General features: G+C 38.4%; 1 protein-coding gene across 6 annotated transcripts in view; it reads right to left on the bottom strand.

Moving 5' to 3' along the window:
- Positions 1–3,750: 3,750 nt before the first annotated feature.
- Positions 3,751–21,697, bottom strand: part of PECAM1 (platelet and endothelial cell adhesion molecule 1) — a 37,062-nt gene continuing 19,115 nt past the window's right edge. For 2 of the 6 annotated variants that reach the window (XM_033002403.2, XM_033002405.2), the window contains 2 exons: positions 10,220–10,242; positions 3,751–5,287 (listed from right to left, as the gene is read on the bottom strand). In XM_033002403.2, the coding sequence (XP_032858294.1) occupies positions 5,258–5,287; positions 10,220–10,242 (53 nt within the window). In that variant the 3' untranslated portion in view covers positions 3,751–5,257. Of the gene's footprint in view, positions 5,288–10,219; positions 10,243–17,460; positions 17,518–21,697 lie in introns of all 6 variants that reach the window. The other 4 variants (XM_033002404.2, XM_033002406.2, XM_033002401.2 and 1 more) reach the window with 3 other exon arrangements.

Here is a 21,697-nt window from a genome sequence, read left to right as displayed (position 1 = left end):
GCTCTGAACAATATGAAGTTCGCAAGTGAGACTTTTCTGCCCTTGTAGCACTGTCTCGTTGATTTGCAAAGTGAAACCATGTCAGTGGCCGTGGAGATTTGGCTCTGCGTGTAGTGAAAAAATGAATAAACAAAAAAACAGTGCAGACGATTTAAAGCCAACCTCTCTCCCTGTGCAATTGTTGGAACATGCTTTGTGGAAACAGGCTATTTCAGCAGTCACAGTTCCTCTGCTAGCACTAAACACGACTTGGATTTTGCCAGCTAAATAACAGCGTAGTATGATGTTTTCTTTTGAAGATGCATGCTCCCAAAGTCAATACCATAGTCTGTTAGAGCAGCTGTATATCAGACAGGTGCCTCAGTGCCTCATGACTACATGGCCCCGTACAGCACGTGGCATGCTGACAGCAGCGGTTGAAATGAACCTATTGTCTTCTTGGAACAATGGTGCTGTTACCTGCAAAAGTGCTTTTTATTAACAGGTATATTTTCTACTTCTAGTGGTCACAGGACTACTATAAACACATGGATGTTCCGGACAAGCCACCTCCACAGCCCTGATTCTGCTTCAGCACATTCCCCAGAGCATCGCCAACACCATGAAGTGCAGAGCCGTTAAGGTGACAGGATTGATGGGTTGTTTCTTCCCAAAATTTCCACAGTCTGGGGAGTTCTGTCCCTCAGCCCTGCTCACTCCCGTCTGTCTTTCCTTTCATCTTCTTTTCGCTTTCTTTCTTCCCTGTTATAAGCTTTCATTCCAAGATCTCCTTTTATCTCCCAAGTAAAACATTAAAACAAAAAAAGACAACTGCAGAAAAATCAGGGCAGTAACCAGAGGACAGCGAACTGTCACACTGGCCACTTTTGGGCTTTGTTTGATGAAAAAACTGATGCATTTTCATTGCCCAAAAATAGTGCTAGTGATTTAACCTAGCACTCACATACATTCAAGATCACACAGAAATATATTACTACTCAATTTCAGAGCCAGATTCTATATTTTCTGTAAGTAACAGTTTACTTGTGGAATTACTCCTCAAACACTACCTTTTGGATCTGAATTCCTCTTAACCTAGGGAATGTGATCAGACCCAGGATACCGTGAGGTCTATTTCTAACAGTCAGCATTACAGCTTCATGAACAGTTCAAAGCTACTGCAGATCCCAGATTGATCGGGGCATATTCCAAGTGCCTTTGCAGTGACTGCCTAGACCTTTGACTATTTGTGCTATACCTTTTATTTCAGCTTCATGTTGTTATTCTGTTTGTCATCAGACTTTGCAGGTGACTCCCTCCCTGAGGAAACTGTGATTTCTTTTGCTATTAAATTTAAAATTTAACTACAGTCATTATTTCCTGCAATGGTGAGGATTTTTTCAGCCTTCCCTCTCAGCACATTTGTGGCTGGTGAGAAAACAAAGTACCTGGATAAATATAAATGCTCACATTTAATTGAAGCTTCCCATGCAAGCACCTGTGATTTAGAGTGGAGCATTTCAAAGCATGAAGACAATAAGCCCCATTCTTTGTGATTCTTTAGACATGACAACTTGCTTATTACCTCCCAAATAACAGTAAAAGTGATGTTTATTCTGCTTTCACCAGTCTATTCAGAAAGACTTTGAAATTGTAAATATCAAAATGTGTTAGAATTTTAAATCTGTACTGACACTTTATTACTTTCAGTTTGATTTCTAGTTTAATTGGCGGAGCGTGTTTTTCATTTGATACTTCTGAGTTTTTCTCAAACTTAATTTCTTTTCCCTGTACTTGTCCTCTCCCTCACAAGAGAATGGCTGGAGCTAGTCTGACAGCATTACTTCCCCTACCCACAGAAGCTGGGGGCTTATGATGCAAAACAGCTTAGTGATGAATTGGAACATTAAGAACCTGAACTGAACCGATCTCACACAGAAGCAGTTAGAGCAAGCACATAGCACCTCAGAAAAGTAAATAAACTTTGGGGTTTATTCACCCACCAATGAACAGGTTATGTACTCTGCACAGAAGTGCCCAGCATTTACAAACAATTCACTAACCTATGCGAAAGAAGTCATGGTTGGTAGGTTTACACTGCATTTTGAAAACTGTTATGTGAGAGCGGCAGAGGTCCAGATGGAGAGATCATACCGCTGCAGAAATAAAAGTTCCAAGGCTCGGTTTACTCCATGCACGTAGACGTTAAAAAAAAAAAAAAAAAAAAAAAAAAAAAATTAGAACCCGGCCCAGAAAGCAGGGCCGGACCCGCAGCCCTCCCCGCACCCGCGCACCACGGTCACCCCCCGCCTGAGCCCCCCAGCCCGAGCCGGGCAGCCCTCGGGCCCGGCCGCCGGACCCGTGGCCACCCCCGCAGGTCGCTTGCCACCAGGGGTCAGCACCGGACCAAGGCCGGGGGCTAGCGGCGGCGGGCGGGGGCTGGCCGCGGCCGCGGGGGAGACGGGCTCGGGTCCGGTCCCTCCCAGGACACGGGTGACCCGGGGGGACGGACAGACGGACGGCTGGACTGTGCGTTCCGCGGGTCTGTCAGGCAGGTGCCAGCACGACTCAGACAGACATCATCACTGATTTTTTTCCAAGGAACGGCACGCAGAAATATACTTACATTAGGTAAGAAAATAATCAGCTGCTAGTTTGCTGGAAATGAAAAAAAAAAAAAAATAACAGCTGCAAGGAAGAAGAGTCTGTTGATTTAAAGCATTTCTGTATCTCATCCCTAAACCCTCTGCTCTGCAGTAATAAAAATATTATCAAGTTCACCAAGGCATTGGGTGGGCAAGCCTCCTTCTGAAGGTGCTTAGTGGAAGTGGGGTGCAGCACCATCAGTGGAACTACCCGGACAAGGCATGCCTCAAAGGACCTGAGGATGTTCTGTCCTGTTTGTCTTCTCAAAAAGTAAATATTTAGCAACACACCTCATTTTATATCAGTTGAGCTCAACTTGGTGGCAGTGTAGAAATATTAAAGTTTTTTTTACGTAATGTATTGTTTGAGCTCTAATCTGAGCTTTAATCTGTTTCAGTAACAGATTCAAGATTTATTTCCCAAATGTTTCCAATGGGACAATGATTCTTGTTTGGCATCCACAAGACATGCTCATAACAGGACATTTGGACTCCTTGCGTAGCTATTTACTCCATGGGCCCATTTACCTTGTCTTCACTGGAAGATGTCTGCTGATCTATTGTTCCACATTTTAAAGTATTTTTGGTATATCTGTAAGACAAAACAGAAGTGCTCAAAGCAGTGCACAGTGCTCTAAGAATTGGATAGATCAGATATGCTTCAGTAGGACAAACAACATTTATTACAGACTAAATCCAAAATAGGATTATTCCAGTCAAAAGACAAACTGAAATAGATGAATGAATTGTCCCACTGCTGCTCCATCACACCCAAATGACATTCAGAAACTTCCCAGAAACCAGTGCTTTCCAGAGCGGTGCCAGGGACTGTGGAAAGGTTTGTGGAGGAACTCTTACCTTTGTAATTTAGTAGAGGAGTTATGTGAATGTGAGCACTCCCATCTTCAACTCTTAAACCAATTTAGTGCCTTTAACTGCTGCTAAACTGGTCCATGACACCAGATCTAAGTGCCTGGAATCACTTGTTGCAGAAATGACATCTTGTATTTTATACAATTCTTCTAATTTATACAATGTATCTATATGGTTCCCCACTAGTAAAGAATGTTATAGGCATTCACTTGTGAGTGGTCACTAATACGAACATGTAAGATCCAGTGCAAAGTTCAATTCAGAGTTTTCTTTATTAAAATACCTTTTCACATTCCTTATACTAATGCATTTGTATAGACACTCATGGGATGCTAGAAAGAACATTTGTCAACAGAAGAGTGCTATGAAGTCAGTCATTTATGAAAGGCTTAGGATACAAACAACATTTGCATAGGGAACAATAAATTAGAGACATTAGCTAGTAACCGGAGCTTGAAAATTTAAACATATGGAAAGAGGATATAAAACCCTTTTGTATTTCTTGCTGGTTTTGTGCCTTTGATGCAATGCTTAAAGCAGTAACTATGTATGTATATACAAATCCATGTCCTCTCTTTCACTATTTTCTAATTAAAATGGCACAGATCCTGTAGTAATTTAATCTGCAGCAAGAAAAGGGGGGCAATTGCAGTATCAAAGACCAGCTGGTTAAGCAGTTGAGGACAGTACTTCTGTTTTGGTTTGTGTTCTTTTTTTAAACTAATGCTACCGAGATAAACACGGCCTGCAAATATTAAATCCAGGTCCAAACTGGATCCATGTTAGTGGTTTACCACACTATAGAGAAAAAGGATAGGTATGGAGTTCCATATTGGACAAACTGGACACAAGTACAACTTCAGATCTCTCCTAAAATCAAAGGAATAACAATTATACATAACAGGATTTTCAGGTACAAACTCACTGACCTGGGTGTAGTATATCCACCCACTCAGGACCTATATTTTCCATCATTCAAAATAACTGTGATGGGGAATTATTCCTTGAAGAACCATCACACCACACTAACCAACAAGCATCAGAACTTTTAAAGGGGAAAAGCAATTTAATGAAGAACAAAGAATATTTGTGCTTCTACTGATAGAAGCACTTGGTAAAGTACTGAATCTCTGAACAGTTATTCAAGTTTTTAGGGAGCTCAGAGCTCACTCTTCCATTAGGCCCTAACTGCAGTGTAGCATCCAGGTGAGCTATAAATTAGCTGGCTCCAAGACTTGTAGCAGTCCAGCTGCTGCAGCACAGGGAGCTCAGCACAAGCTGCAAGATGATGTCAAAGTACACACATGGCTGGCCAGGCTGTGCTGAGCTCTGTTCTGCCACAGTAGAGTGTTACTGATAACCAAATTAGCTAGTTTAAAGCAAGCTTAGATATTTCTACATCCTACTGGCATCACAGTAGGTACTGCACTGTAGAAATGTACTCAGCTGTAGCTTCCCCTTTTATTTCCTCAGAGCATGATGAATTGGAAGCAAGAAAGGCAAAATTGCATTAGCAGGAGAAATTAAAGATGAAAACCTAGGTCAGTGGTTTCTAGAGCCACTTTCCTATGAGAATTTTTATTTGTAATTTTTTCCATTAAATGCTTTGGGAACATCTCTACTGTTCCCTGTAAGGAAATAAATTTTGAAAGAAGAGCCTGGCAAACTCATAAATAAGTGCTGCAGAGCTTTTGAAACATTTGCAACATCTTCCATCTTGGCTTGTTTTCTTCTCCCAGCTGATCTTTGAGATGACTGTTCTAAGTAGCATCAGGATGCCCTTGTATTCTCTGTTGACAACAAGACCAAGAAAGAAAAAAAAAAAAAGTATGAGTATAAATGTCCCCCTGCCCTCTCCTGTCCTTTTTGATCAATACAAAAACTTTAAATATAGTAACATATTCCTTAGAGCACTGTACAATGAGCTAATAAATACTCAGAGTTCCCTGGGGTGATATTAGTATTATCTTCATCAAATAAAAAAAGGAAATAAGACAGTGCGAGATTTAGGTTAACAATTACAGGCTAGACTGCAATACTGTTAATCACCAACATCTGCAACTGGGCACTTACAGATAAAAGTTGAATTCTTAGGGGAACTGTGGCACTGAACAAATCTGAAAGTCAGATCCCTTATTTACTAATAGATGCTCAGCTGCCACAATTAGGCCCTCATCTTCAGCCTCACAAGAGTGAAAACCTAAGCAGCACTTGGGTGACAGTGCGACAATGAGCAATGCAGAGTTCAACTTTTAGACACCATGTTTTTACAAGAGCCTGCTCTTTTAAACAGGTTATCTTCAGTACACAGCAGGGGCACAGAAACCTGGCACGGAGACCCACAAAAGGCAGCATGCAGATAGAGGATTCCTCTACACCTAGCCAATGGGAAAGGGCAAAGAGAGATCCCAGACTCCTTTGTCTTTACATTATATGACAGAAATAATTCTGTCCACTGAGGATTCACAACTGTCAAGTCTTTCCTGACATCAGTTGCCAAAGCAAGTCTTCCTCCAAGAAATATCTGCTAAGAGTACATGGTGGCCTCTAACCTAATAGTTTAGTCTGTCAGCACCGAGGCGCCTAATTCCTTTTGTGGACTTACCCCCAAAGGATTTGCCCCATGAGTCAGAGGCAGGAATTCCTGGTTTATAATTTAATGTTTATTTCAGAGTATCACCTTGTTTTTCATATCCTGACTGCCTGAAATCACCCCACAATTTTAAATGGACACATCCTTCATCTTCATTTCCTATCTGAAACTATTGTGCCATGTTACTGTGCACAGTTAAACACATGCCAGGTCCCCCTTTGGAGCTAGCTAGGTTGCGCTGGTAACATGAGCAATTCCTTTACCATTGAGAACTTATAAAATACTTTTGAGATCACCTGAGTAAGATGAGAAAGTATCTGAAAAAACCCAAGAGATTTCTCCAAATAGATTTAAATTGTACAGGTTTCTGTCTCAGAGGGTACATTCTGAGATTGAACTAATAGGCAGCTAAAAGTACACTATGTCCTGACTGAGGCTGCCAGTCCTCATGTACTGCTAGGACGGAATCAAACAAACAAACTACCATACACATCTAAGAGGTAATAGGGGAGGAGGAGGAGGTATGAAGTCAGAATGTACCACTGAGGTAAATTTGACACAATACCAATTAGTATTTGGCGAAGTGGCTATCTCATTGTTAAGATATTTCCTTCAATATGTTTTCAGAAACTGGGACCATTAAATAACTTAGAAAGATTGCCAACTCTGATTTCAGGAAGGAAACCTCCTCCCAGTTCCTCTCTAAGTAATTCATTTCTTTTGCAAATACTTCCTATGGATGGCATTTAAGATACAAATTTCTGAAACACAGGAGAAAGAGGGAAGCAACCCCCAACCCAAAACTTTAGGTTCATTTCTAAATTACCTAAAAGTCCAAGACATTCAGGTTCAAGGTACTCTGGACTGCTAATCAGTCAGAACTTGTACTGCAATTGAACCTTCACACAATTCAAATAATTCAAACTTTAACTGATTTTTTTTCTAATACACCACCTTTCTTGACATAATACAAACACTTTCAATGCCTCTGTGTAACACAACACATTGTCAGAACACAGTGTTTACTAAATCCCTGAGCTCAATTCTGTAATGGTCTCTCAGTGAAGATGAAGCAAAGTTCCTAAATTTCCATGCTGGATTATATTATATTTATTCTGACAGAAATGCACTACACTTGTAGGGGCAAATACACAAGAGCAGGGCTAGCACTCATTAAAATTATTTGCTTCATCTTTCTTTTCCACAGTGCAGTACTCTGTTTTGCCTGTGATGTCTGGAAGATCAACTGGCAGAACTGAGTAAGTTAACAGAGTTGATCTGAGGAGTAGAACCCATGTTGTTATTTGAATTTAGAGAGTGAAAACAACAGCAGGATCTGATGTTGAGTCTCTACCATCATTACTGAAACAAAAAGGCTGCATGTCCTCCTGCCTCTAAAAACATAACTATTAGCAAAACATTACTCTCTCTGCTGTGGTGCCGTTTGTCCCACACTTCTGGAATACCAATTACTTCCTAAACAGAGTAAAATTCTACAAGTTTTTTTGACAGGTCACTATAACTAAGTAATCCATCTGGCATTTTCATGTGACTAAGATGCCAGCTGACCAGCCTAGCTCTTGATGGCCTCCTTCCACTCACAAATTAAGGGAGTAGCAGATCAAAAGCAACTTCACCTCTGAGCCAAATTTGGCTATAAAGAAGCAGAACAGCTGGGGAGGAAGTTTAAGCCACTTGATCACTTTATAAGGAGAATTTTCCTTTTCATAAGTAGGATCAACAACTCCTCATGTGGACCAAAATTCTGAGGTACATGACAGTTAAGCATTGTGTGAAGATGAGCTACAGAAAAAAAGTTACAAGAAAATAATGACAGAAAGCACCTTAGTAGCTCCCTGCCTCTTCTGTAGTCACCTATGTTGCCTGAAAAATGCTGAGAGGCAAATCAGGGGGATGGAAAATCTATAAAGAAATTTATCTGTCCAGTCCAATTTTAGGTCACTTATCTGGAGAGTTTGAAAGAGGGATGGTGCTGCTTTTTGTCACAGGCTTTATTGGGAATAGAAGTGGGAATTTTTGAAGCAGAAGATGGGGATCTGTTTTTTTGCTATGTCCTTTAAAGCACTAATCATTAATAAAAAAAAGAATAATTACTATGTTAAGTACATGAGCAGTATCTAAGGAGGGGACAATGTCACATATGTGAACTCAATAAGAGTACTTCTAGGAAAACTAAAATAACATGTGCAAGTGTTATACAGCTGACTTTGAGGTGTTTATGAAAACGTGATTAGTATTACAGAGTATCTAGTTTTATTATTCTCCTACTGTGAACAGGATTTTGTCCAGACTACACAAAGAAAACATTGCCTTCAGTTGATACTTTTCCCCCTTGAATCTAACATTACTTCATAGACTGTGTGGTTAGGAAGCTTTAATAGCCCAATTAATTATGATGAAAGTGATTTACATGGGGTAGTCGGTGTATTTTCACTGAAGCAGCCTCATTATACTTCCATGGAGAGATTTTTTACTCACTTTTGGCCACAGGAAAAGAAACCAAAAAATCTTCATAAAACTTAAGTCTTTCATCCAATGTCTACTATAAATTATGCAGGGTGTGGAAAAAAAAAGATAAAAAGTCCTCCCTGAGCTTACACCAGATGTCTATCACAGCCATTTTTCTTTTTGTGTTGGACAGAGACAAACTTCCTTCTGCGTGACTCTCTGAGGAATGCCTGGTATAACCCAGAGGAGGGTTCAGCTCAATTTATTTTTAGAAAATTGAGAGCAAAGAATAAAAACAAACCTTTAAACTAAGAGAGACAATGATACTATAAACCCTACTGGCCTGTTAATATATGTCTGTTTATTATAACACAATCTGTGACCTTCAGCGCACTGCCAGTGTCTGTAAATAATACAATGGGCTGCTTTTTTATCCCATGGGGATGTGAGTGCTGATGGAGCCTTTCAAAACTCAAATGGATGCCATAAGCTGACGTAGTCTGTGCTATTGTGATTCTTATTTATGAGTCTCTTTCTCTCTCTTTTTCTTTTTAAGTACAAGTTCCAAAGTCACAAAGTGGATGGCAGAAAAAACACCCTGTCTGCATGGTTTGGGGTTGGATTAGGTAGTTTATCTAATATTCATCCTGAAATGTAAGTTCACTGCCTCTTAGATCTCTTGAGAGCAGAGTAACAGCTCATTCAAGACATATATTCTTTTTTTAAAAAAAATCCATATTTTTTCACTGGCTTCTTAGCCATATAAAGCTGTTCACCACCTACAGAACCGTCACAAAACTCATTGTTTAGCTGAGATCCTCCACATATGGATAATAATATTCTCACCTCTTGGTTAGAGCAGCGTAACTGTGACTTAGCTATGTACTCAGAGGTTAAAAGTTGTTTGCCTTTAAACATTCGTACAAGGTCTCAGTTTTCAGCACCAGCCCTTAGAGTCATCCCACTTGCTACACCAGTGGATGAAAAAGGCCCAGAAGAAAATAGTCACAGGTGGTGAATAGAAGTGTCTTCCAAGAGTTCAGGTGATCAGCCATTTCCCCTTAGTTTAACTTTTAATTTCACATTTCAGGAAGAACCTCACTTCTCTGGATATTCCAATCACAGAATGTATGTGTGTGCATGTCAGCAGGCACACCTTGAGGAGATTCACTGGCACTAAACACCCTCTAGATTTTACAGATGGGGCTGGAACAACAACTCTGTACCCAGTGATACATTAACTATCTTAGGAGGTTTTCATATGCAAATCTGGAGTGTCTCAGGTCCATCAGGAACCCCAAGCAAGCAGCAACCATCCTCAATTTTGTGCCATTCTGTCAGCATGAATATTTGTGGCACATGTCCAAAGCTGCGCAGGAGTTCAATGCAAATTCTTGGAAGATCATTATTTGTCATCTACGTCCTGTACCAGCATGGCAAAATACCAGTCAGTTCCATGGACTTTTAAAGCTGACCATTCTATAAACATAGTACTGAAAGCCTGATTAGTAAGGGATTGACCAATAGTTGTCCAGTGAAGGTTCTGAACAACAAATAAACAATTAAAAAATAGTAACACTTGAATGCTATCTCACTAGATACACAATAATCTCAATCCAATTTCCCTATATTTAATTGCTTGCATAAAATATATACTTACAGAATGCCTGTTTTCCACAGAGTCTGCAAAATAAAATACAGTCTAAATTATGAAATGGCACATTGCAGAGTGATCAGTTCAATGTTCCAGAAAATAGACTTTTATGTTTAATATAACTTTTTTGGTTCACCTTGTAATGATGTAAAATTGCTACCTGCAACTAAGGTTCAAGGTCTGGTCCTAAAAAGTATCCAAGCACTAGCTTAATTCAAGTGCATGGGTGGGACCAGACATTTCAAAGACCATGTGGAACAGTACATGTTTGACAGCTTTCCTGATTACAGGCTAGGGCAGAAGTCTCTACTGAGAGCACAAGCTGTTACTGGACAAAAAACTCCTCCTTTTAGAGGCAAGTTCTCATGAGCATTATACTTCCTCTTCCAATTCCTTGCCAGAAAAATAACGTACTGCAGAAATCCAGTATAGGATACAATTTTCAGAGCAAAATAAGATCCAGCACAAACACCTGAAATTTTATTAATAAAAAGATGATTTTTCCCCATGAAAGCCTGAGAGCCAGCAGGCTATTTTCATTTAGGATCAGTGAACGTTAAGATTAGATTTTTAGGCTTTTTTTTTTTTTTTTAGTGGATTTAACTATTCAGAAATTTAATAGAATACCTTCAAATACTAAAACATAAATATTTCTTTGCCCTCTGAAAGTAAGACAATCTAGAGACATGAGGAAAGCAGCTCCGCTTTTAGAAGAGGACTTCAAACAAGTCTTGTTAAAAGTGCTCTTTTTTTATGGTCTGTTAAGATATTTCACACGTGACAAAAGTAAGTGCTGAATCTTGAAAGGTATTTTCTTTGAAAGTATATAAAATTCAGTGGAGAGAGATTATGTCAAGGAAATTCATCTAATGCTCAAAGCAAAGGGTTTGGACTAAGGTTCCGAGTTAATCTTACCAGTATTTTTTCTATAAATGTGGGATAGTCTCTGCATTTATGTTTATTCTAAGTATATATTTTTAAAATAGCAAATAATAACATCAGTCCTCCCATAAGCAGAAGACTTATGTAAAATTTGAAAAGTTCTCTGAAATCATTAAAGGAAGGATATTATGAAAAGTACTACTACCATAAATAGACTTTAATGAAGGTCTTTTAGAAACTGTCTTTTCAGCCAGCAGAAGTGATGAGGACATTGAACACAGGTGAATCTAACTTTGCGGATAACAATGCTAAAGTCTCTTTTTCTATCTCCTTTATGATTACATCCATGTACATTTGTGGTACAGTTAAGCCTGTACAGTATCTACCATCCACATTTTTATTACAATTGTGATTCTGCTTCACTGAAAGCAGCACCATGAACACAGTGTACAATCAGGCTGCAGTTTCTGAAACACAGAGACTACACGAATGGCGCTAGCACTGTACACTGTGAGTTTTCTCCAGGACAGTTCTACCCAGAACTTTCAGCCTAGGAAAAGGATTAAAAACTGAGGTGACTACAGCACCTTATACCAGTGTATAACGTAATTTCAGCATAAAATTGATCTCAGTGTTTGGCAAGGTTGATCCCTATACGTTTAGCCAGTTTGATAAGAAACAAAATAAAAAGTTATATGGGAAACACGTAAAAGCTATTTGTGTACTGAAAGCTGACAGAAGTGAACAAAAACACTGCTGACCCAGTGCTACATCAAAGCTTTAAGTGGACAGAAGTATATGTAAGGTTTATGAAGTGAGGTATTAATGAGCTGTAGTTTAGTCCTCTGTCACAATGTATTGTGCTTACAGGAAGGAGGAAATGAGAAATTTGTATAAATTCCAAACTTAAAACAATGAGATGTCTGCTACACTAAAGCTACTAGGTCACAGTAACAGATATCCCGCCTCCTTGTTATCTGTCACCCAGATTCAAAATAGTGTGACTTTCTAGATAAGTATCTATCTCTACCAGGAGAATGTCACAATCCGTGTCCTTTGAAAGTGCTGCTGGAAGGCTGTATCATTTCTAAAAGGTACCAATCAAGTGAGCCAGCATGTAGCCTCTAATGAAAGCACATTGATATGGTGCTTTTTCTGATTCTTGGCTACGTCTATCTTTTCACAACCCATTTTATTTCATTCCTGTTAAAAATATGAAGTTTTTCTTACTTGAAACACATGGATTTCACTGTGATGAAAGAGAACAGAGAGATTTTCAAATGACATCTGGCTTTCCCTTACTAACAAAAACAGGGAAATGAGATATGCTGCATTCTAGTCATATACAAAAAAATTGGTCAAGCTTCCATAGCAGAGCAAACAAGAAGCTGCATATTTTGTGTAAGGAATCATTGCTGAAGGTCTGGTGCTAGCGATTTCTAAAAGATTCACAGGCCTAATAAATGTAGGTGTTTTTATGGATTTCTGATGGATTTAAACTCTTGCTGCTGCCTTTAGTTGTTTGGGTTTTAAATTCAAAGAACACGTTTTTACAAAGGAATGCATTAATGGCAGGAATTTAAGACACTGTCATCCCCACTTGCTCTGTCCTTTCTTGTTGCTAGAGGTTATGGAGAAGTGACTGTATACCTAAACAGTTTCAATTCATAATCCATCTCAAACCCATCTCCAGCACTGGTGAAAGCTGAAATGCTAGATTATCAACTGAAGATGCTGAACTGCAGACACATACTACACTCTGCCAAGGCTTTTATTGGAGCACTGGCTTCTAACAGAGAATCTTGGCAGGCAGCTTGGGAACCGATCTTACACAGGGGCATGCATGCAATTCAGCTTTGCATTTTAGGTTCAAGCAAGGTCAGAAGCTCCCTGCATATTTGTGCCTTACTGAAACAACCTGGTTTTGCCTAATTTTTGGCTGCAGCTATTGTAAGCATTTGAATCTGGAATCAGTGTCTCACATATCCAGGCTTTGGTCTAGAATATGTCTTGAAACCTAAAGATCCAAAGAATTTTTATTTTGGCAAAAGGACAGGTTATTTGTATGATTTCGGACTGCATGCAACTAGCACGTGCTCATAAGGGCTGAGTTTTGAATAACATAACGAATGCCCAGACCCTGTGAGTTTTCTCTGTGATGGAAAAGGCATTCAGTGGGAAATTCTGGCTAAGTACAGAGGTGTTAAGCCTGAGGCTCAGTAGCAGGAAAGTATTTGAGCAGATTTCCTGATTGCTAGAACTGATTTCTAATAGTTTGTTCCAAACCACTGAATGCAGTGGGGATTTCTCATGCCTCTTTCCACTGGGATATATTTATTTTTCCGTAGTACATTGTTGGTTGCAATAGGATTCTTAGAATTTCCTGTCTCGCCACTGCCATTGCTTTCAAATGACCAATTCTTTTTTCCAGACTTAGCAGCATAAAGCCTTGCTCTGCATTTTGTTCACTAGATTTCCATTCTCCTAATAAAAGATTAGGAATAGCTATCTTGCAGTAAGCCAGTAGGAGTTCAATTCAGCACACATCAAGATCAGTGCAAAGCCTATCACTGGCTTCTGTGAGCTTTAGATCTGATACAGAGCAAAGGCAGAGTTCACTAAGGAGCAAGAAAGTACTAATACATTGTCTTCCACATGAAGTGCCCTGTAAAAATGTATGGAAATCTGTGAACTGGAGTTGGCACTAGTCTTTTCATCAAAGGAACAGAACTGTGCTACCCCAAAAACTGGGATCAGTGTTGAGGGAAAGGGTAGAGCTGAGCTAAAGGACCATGGAGATGCTTGGACTTCCTGCCCCTACTGCCTCTTGGGAAGACGAAAGGTGTGATGGAAGTAAATCACGTATCTAAAAGAGCCTCCACCACCCAGCTGAACTTAGTATCTGACACATCCTGACCCTCCCTCAGCAAGAGCATCAGCTGCCAGCCTAGCCTGCTGCGACTCCAGCACAGGCAAAGTAGGCAGCAGGGCCACAGTCATTTCATCATTCTTGGCAGTCTGTTGATTTAGACAATTGCCTGTTTTTCTTAAGTTTCAGACTGTCTCAGTTCTTTTCAAACAAAAAGCAACAGCTCTGGGGCTGGGATGGATATTCCTGACTCCCAATATACTTTGCCATTTTCATAGACCAACCAGAGAAAGCAGTATTTTAATGAAATTAGTTCATCCTGATAGGTGTGAAGGACTTTTAGACAAAAGTATTATTCACCTGACTGGTATTGTGACTATTCCCCAAATTGCCATTTGGATGCAAGGTTTGATTTAAAGTTGAGGCTTGAAGCTTTAGGTATTTTATGTAAAATATTAAAATAACAGCCTATTGCTCTAGGAAAGGTTTTAAATCAATACCTGGGCGAGCTTCCTGAACACTAAATCTTCTTTCTCTGAATTAAACTAACCTTTCAATAAAAATGCAAGGACAACTTCATCTTTGAGTTATTTCCAGAGACAATGCTAGTGATCAGCATCCTCCTTAAACCTTTCATTATATTAGAGGAAATCTAACATTTAACTAGAGACTAACATTCTCTATCTACAGTACTATTATTTGACTTTCAATCAAAATACACCTGACTAGACTTGAATTTCACAAATGACCTGTTTTTCCTACTGTTAATGGGTTAACTGTAGTTAACCACATGCAGGTTTTCTGGGATTTTAAATGTGCGTTTGACAGTTTGTTTCTACCTTTAATGTAACACCTCTTTATGCCTGGTACTCATAAAAAAAAAAAAAAGAAAGCAGTACAGTAGATAGGATGGGAAGTCCTACCATAGTGTGATAAAATGATAATAACAGTATCATGATAGTAACAGGAGATAAAATATCCAATACCAGGAAAATGAAATGAAAAGGAATAATGGCAGATTCTCAGCACACTGCCAAAGGCCTGGGCTTGGGAAAGGTCAGACCATTATTTGCACTATGGATTCATGATTTGGAATAAGGACAAGCAATAGCTGTAGAACTCAAAATACAGGAGAAGTTGGTTACAGACACAGCATCTGCCTTACTGGAGACAGTGAGAACCATCAGGAAAATGAAGAGGAAAAATATTTTAGCTCAGTCACAAACAATTGCATCAGACATAACAACTACTGACAGCTCTTCAGCTTCCTCTCTAGTGGACACAATTTCTGGAATGCACAGACAACTCTTTGAAAAGAAAAAATTGCTTATGAAGCACTCAATTCCAATTAAACAAATGCAAACCACAATAGTTACCTACAAACAAATAATAATAAAGTGTTACATAGGTCTTAGGTATTAAATCTGTCAAACTGTGTAGCTGGAAATTAATGTAATTTCCCCAGAAAACACATTTGTCTGAACCATTAACTCTTGGGCATTTGCTCAAAAATCTCAAAGAATATTCAAACATGGTGAAGATCATAATGGTAAAACAACTTCTGTACCCACTAGTAATGTTCAACATCTCTCACAATTGGCTTTAATATACTTATATTAATATGTATTAAAGTACTTAAGAAGATAGATCTCTTTCCTAGGGGTTCTCCACTGCATTTATACTTTGCCATCTTGCAATCACACAGCCTATCAAAAACCAAAGTAAATGTTACATTTAAATAGACTGTAATGCAGCTATCCAAAACAACTGCATAGCTATGTGATGTACTGCTTATCTATTTGAAACACTTTTCCTGTGTATCAGTCAGGAAAAACAGAGGTGATTAAAACAATGCACTGCTACTATGTTTCCAAGAATAACTGAAACTGGAGAATGTTACACATAAAAGAGCAGGTGGACTGCAAGATTAAGGGGCTTTTGCATATCATCTGGCTAATTCAGCTCTGTCTTTCAATCATATCTCATTTTATTGCAGTTCCCACTTTATGGCAAGTACAGTCTTATAAGTGCATTGAATTACAGGTCTGCTGTACCAACCTTGAGTTTACACTACAACTCACAAAACATCCTTCTAGTATATAACACTTTCGATTATATCAAAAATAGGAATGGTGAAAGGTGTCATAATCAGGTTCACACCTTGGCAGAAAGCGAGCAAGGGACTATACAGTCATCTTCTGCAGCTTGTTACAGCTCCAGTTCACACTTACCGGAAAACATTTCAGAACATTAGTAGTACCATTTCGGTTCAGCCCTAAAATGAGCTGTTTTTTTCTCATGATGCTGCCAGTTAATCCTACATGAAGTGCCTAGTCCTGTTCTTTAGCATAAGGGATATTCTGCTTTTCACTGCAACGCTGTGAAAAATGGGTGCAACAGACAGGCTCAGCACCAAGCCAGGAGTCAGGGTTCTGAAATTCTGTTCCCAGAGTTGTGCCTCTCTAAACACATTGCCTTAAACAAATGAGCTAATCTCGCTGTTTATTCAGCTGTAAAATGGAGATTAAAATTGCCTTATAAGTCCTCACAAGGGAAAATTAAGTAATGTTTTCTAAAGTACTTGGAGACCTTCACATGGAAGATTCTCTAGAAACAAAATACTGTGTCAGAGCAGGTGGAAAATCCTTTATAAAATAAAAAAATAGCAAATTAAAACACAATGATCAAAAATTAAATATGGCACACAACAAGCCCAGTTGGTAACATGGATGGGGTCAAAACCTGAACAGTTTAGAGCCCTAATATTTACAAATCTAGACTTCCCAACACAAAGAGAGGAAAGGAAAACCTTTTTGATTTAATCTTTGATAAACTATGAAGAAAAACTTTTAACCTACTGTTTCTGAACTCATTACTGCCAGAACATTTATACACAGTAATGGCCAGTAAGCTGCTAATGCCTGCATACAGAAGTCTGTGACACCAGAGATGGCTGACACATACAACCTGAGGCAATTTTTGACTGTTCTTTAAAGAAACAACCCACCGTACTGAAATGATCATATTGCTTTAAAGGTTTTTAGAGTTTGTTGTTGGAGACTTTATAGATATTTGCTGGCGTTACATCCAAAACCAGTGAAATATTTTATAACATATAGCAAACACGCTCAAAGAGGAAGAGTGCTGTTCATGAGTAGTTTGAGATAACACAACATAGCATCCTAATCCCTACCAGGGCAAGTTCAGCTCCAGATTCAGATGTCAAACTACTTAGCAAATAGAGTGCAAATGGGCTGATGAAGTAGATGCTAGAAATATTAATCAGACAGCATTAAATGTAATTGATTTATGAGAAAGCATGAAGGTGTACAATTTATCAACAACTGTGATTTCATAGCTGCCCTTTGGTATGCTTTTATGTGACTTGGATCTTTTTTTATGGCATTTATCTTCTAAACTATTCAGTCACAAATTTATTCCTAATATCTATACAAATGTTTCCTTTATGTGTTTATTTTTTCACTAGCTTACTTACCATTATTAGCTTTTCTGATTTCACTATAAACTGTTTCAGTCCCCTTCTGCACAGGAGCTGGAAAATGTATTGGCACAGAATCAATTTATTTTCTTTTTTTTTGTTTGTTTGTTTGCCTTATGAAAAGCTCCTTAAACAAGTAGAATACACTGTTTTATTTTCGGAGGAAGTAGTTACATAAGTAGCAATGAGCCTGTGGAGTCTATATGAAAAAGCAACTGCACACCCCCCCCCCCCCAAAAGCTGTAAAGTTCTGAGAGGGAGATGTCTCTCCCTCTATATAAAAACGATGATGAAAATAGGCTTCCCTTTCTAAATTTGACTTTAACATTCCAATAATCTTCTCAACTTAAACTGATACTGCTTTAATTTTACAAAGACATCTACCACTAGAGAAGAGCTTCTCTGGATCACTTTGAAGTGCTTCTTCAATTTGTTCTAAGAATTTAAGCATCCTAGACCTAAGGAGATCTATCATTTGGAAGACTAACTACACTCCCTTTTGGCAACTAGCCTGATTAAATCTTATGAGCACAAAAATAATCTAATTTGCTGTTCTTTGTGAAATGTCTCAGAGGAATATTTGCAGATTTCACACTGAACTGCTTCTATTTAGGTGCTATCTGGGAAAGGTCTTCTCTCAGTTCCTCAGCGTGGTGGACTCTTCCATTAGTGCACTGAGATTAGGTGCACATAGCAGCACAGAAGGCTTGTGAAAAGATAGAAAGTAAGGAGAAAAAGCAGACAGAGATTTGTGCCTCCAAGAACACAAATGTTAGTCTTAGACACATACCTTTCAGACCCTTAGGTTTACAAATAAGTTCCTGTAAACCTCTGCTCTTGTGTGAGATGGAAAACAAAAAGCTCTTCCTTTTTTGCTGACATCTGTGAAAACTTATTCACAGAGCTTTGCTATCAAACTACAGGCATTTACCTCAGTAAGGAAGGGGCAGAGCCTTGTCTAAAGATCCGAAAATAGCAAGAACTCAGTTTCTCTATGGTCAGTGTAAACACAGCTCTGGCTAGTAGGAGATGAGAACAATTTCCTTGATTTCTTGCACAGTTGTGGATTAAGAATCCCTGGGAACTACAGTAGAGCAAAGTGCTCCAGAACTCTGTGCATTTAAAGCCACTTTCTTTAAGTTGTATAAAGGCCTATGCAGACAGGGTCTAGGAGATTTCTGTTCAAGGGACTCAAAGCGTTTCAGAAACATTAATTCATTTAAATTAAACTAAGTCTCTTAGAAAACCTCAGAATTCTATCACCTCCAATTTCTATGGATCTTCAATAAACCAAGAAGTTAGATTTTCCTATTTTTAAAAAAAAAAAAGAAAATGGTTGTTCCTTCTCTGCAAGAAATTGGAAAGAAAATTCACATTACTGGATACAGTCTTGTACTTTAGCTATAGAAAAAAAATATTTAAAGAATTCAGACATATTGATCTGCGGCCAGACTCAGAGTCAGGACTGTTACTGTTCTGCATCGCTCTGAAGAACTTAAGTGTTTCTGGCATCACATTCTAATTTCCTGAACCTAATTTCTTTTTTTTTTTTAATTCTGTTAAGCATCTTTTAAATGTAGGGAACTAGCACATCAGAATTGAGTTGCAAAGCTGCTATTAATTTCAACGATAGTAGGAGTTATACTTCACCGAGTGCATAATCACAGCTTTCAAACTTGCAGTTTTGGCATGAACTTTCTTTGCAAAATAGTCTGAAGATCTTGAAGTGAATTTCATATGCTTATGGACTATTGCTTAAATAATCAATTCAATTTCCAGTGAAGTCAGAAGTAATTTTCTCAGAATTTTAATGAGAGATAGTTCATTTCATTTGGAACACTTTTTTTTTTTTTTTTTTTTTTTAGTAGATTACGGTCCTAAATCTACTTCTGTTGACTATGTGGAAAGACTTGGTGAGAAGCATTTCCTTAGCTTGCTTTTTTTTTTTTTTCAGACCCATTTCATTAAATTGCGATATAATGCCATTGCCCATGTTATTTTCTTTGTCAATCTTCCAAAAGCCATCTCAGCACTGAAAAAATGTGCTAGGAGAAATTACTTGGATGATTTGACATTTTGTTCCCACTGACTTTATCATGTTGCCACCCTACAGATAACTAACCAGCTATAAAAGTAAAAGAAGGAACATGTTCTTACTCAGCCATGATTAGTGGTTTCTCCCTTCTCACTTTAGGGATATTTCCTGATCTTACTTTAGCACTGGCCTTTGTTTTTGCTCAGATTAACAATAAAAGGTCTAAATCACTTTGCCATCTTTTTGCACAACCAATCTTCAGAAAAGATAAACACTACATTTTTGCCAAGCATCTAATCTCTCTAAGTATTCAATTTAATAATACCACATCTTTAAATATCAAATTAACATTCCACTACAACTACCCCAAATAAGAGCTGGACTGTGTAGCCCCAGCTCTACCTCATATTTGTCTAGACTCTTCACCCCTACTTCAAAAAGTAGTATCAAATTATTCCCACATGGAAGTTTTAAAATAAAGCACTTTGGTTCTTGCAAGCTTACCACTCACTATCAGTAACTTTGTACTGAATGCTGCTTTTTCTTCTCATACAGAAGCATAGTACGTATAAAGTTCTTGATGCACTAGCCTATTTGCCATTATACTGTGTTAAAAAGTATTTCGGAAATGACCAGCTAGTACAGACAGGGTTGGAAAAACAGGGTTGAATTCACTGTTTTCAAATGTAAGTAGTTCTTTATTGTCAAAGACAAGATATACGTCCTTCTACAATTATGTAAACTAGTTTTGAGGTGGCATTCAATTTTTTCTGATTCCCAAAAGTGACATAAAGGCTACTGTTATAGCTTAGGTACTGCAGCATTTATTGCAGTAGTCTTTCACACTACACAAAATCAGATTATCCTGCTCCTGAGATGAACACTAGAATTGACATTGACAACAGTGGCAGGAGGGGCAAATGACTGAGAAGATAGATTAATTTGAAGTTAGTCCTGAGAGATCAAAGAAATCTGGAGTTCCTCAAAAGGCAGAAGGAATCAGACTCTACATGCATGCCCAGAGAAAAGGTAAGAGTGATATACTTTGTCTTCATTCAGAAAATACATGGAATCAGAAGAGGTGCAATAAGATTTGGAGCTGAGTGATAAATCTGAAAGGTCTGTTCCCTAAGAAGGACTGGTCATAACCCACAGACAGCCATGTAAGAATATTATGATCTGAAACAAAACTTGTACAATAACAACAATGCAGCAGAAGTGTCAGAGGCAGTCCTATGGTTGACTTATTTTTGTGGGTGTACATGATTATTACAAGGATATATAAAGAAACTTGGCTTTGCTTTGCTTTTCCCAATAATAAATCTCATCCTGTTCTCATTGTGATAGGCAGTGCAGAGCTGAATTAATCTCGCAACTTGGTTTCATACAACTCATTCCATTTAAGCAGCAACCTCAAGATGCTCTGAAATATTAACACATTAAATACTTGCAGTGCAGTTGCCATTTACGTAACGAAAGTATGCATTTGCTAAGCATTCACTTGTGTCCCGGGTGCAACAAAACAATTGGATTAGGGAGGTATCATATCTCAATATACCTGAAGCACTCTTCAGTCTTACAGAATCAATTAATGTTCTGTATGTCATACATAGGTCTGTAACATGAGACAGCATTCAGTTAAAATAATCTGATTTCATTTACACACTATCTATTAAACATTATTTTGCAGTTTAATGGGGTTCAGTCTACCTAGCATAGATAGTATCTTATTACTCAGTCTGGTATACTGGAATAGTGTTATATATCAAGAATGGGATGAAAAGGTGATTTTTAGAGAAGCTGATCTTGCATTTATTAGGACTTTTAATTTAAAGATTCATGCACTAGCATATTTTACCATTCTACACCATTGTATTGTGTAATGCACGCTCAGAAACAGTTGGAACAATTAAGTGTTAGTCCTATTCCAAAAAAAAGTACAACAAGTAGGGTATCTCAGTGAAGAATTTAGCAGAGGTAGATAAATAGCATGCTTAGAACACAGGGAAAACTTTGTGATGAATTATACAGAAAGTGAAAACAGAGAAAGAATAGGAGGACCGGCTGTTCTAGGAGAGCTTTGCTGCCAAGCTTGAAGAGTGAGCACTTTTGCCCAAACTTCTGTATTACTAACTGAACAATCATGTCTTTGGTCTCTGAAGTGAGCTAGTGGTTCTTCCTACCAGGAAAAAGCAAATT

The sequence above is a fragment of the Tyto alba genome, unplaced genomic scaffold (assembly GCF_018691265.1).
Source record: "Tyto alba isolate M040663 unplaced genomic scaffold, T.alba_DEE_v4.0 Super-Scaffold_39, whole genome shotgun sequence".
Lineage (NCBI taxonomy): Eukaryota > Metazoa > Chordata > Aves > Strigiformes > Tytonidae > Tyto > Tyto alba.
The sequence above is the reverse complement of the archived record's forward strand: the minus strand, read 5'-3'. Positions and strand labels throughout refer to the sequence as shown.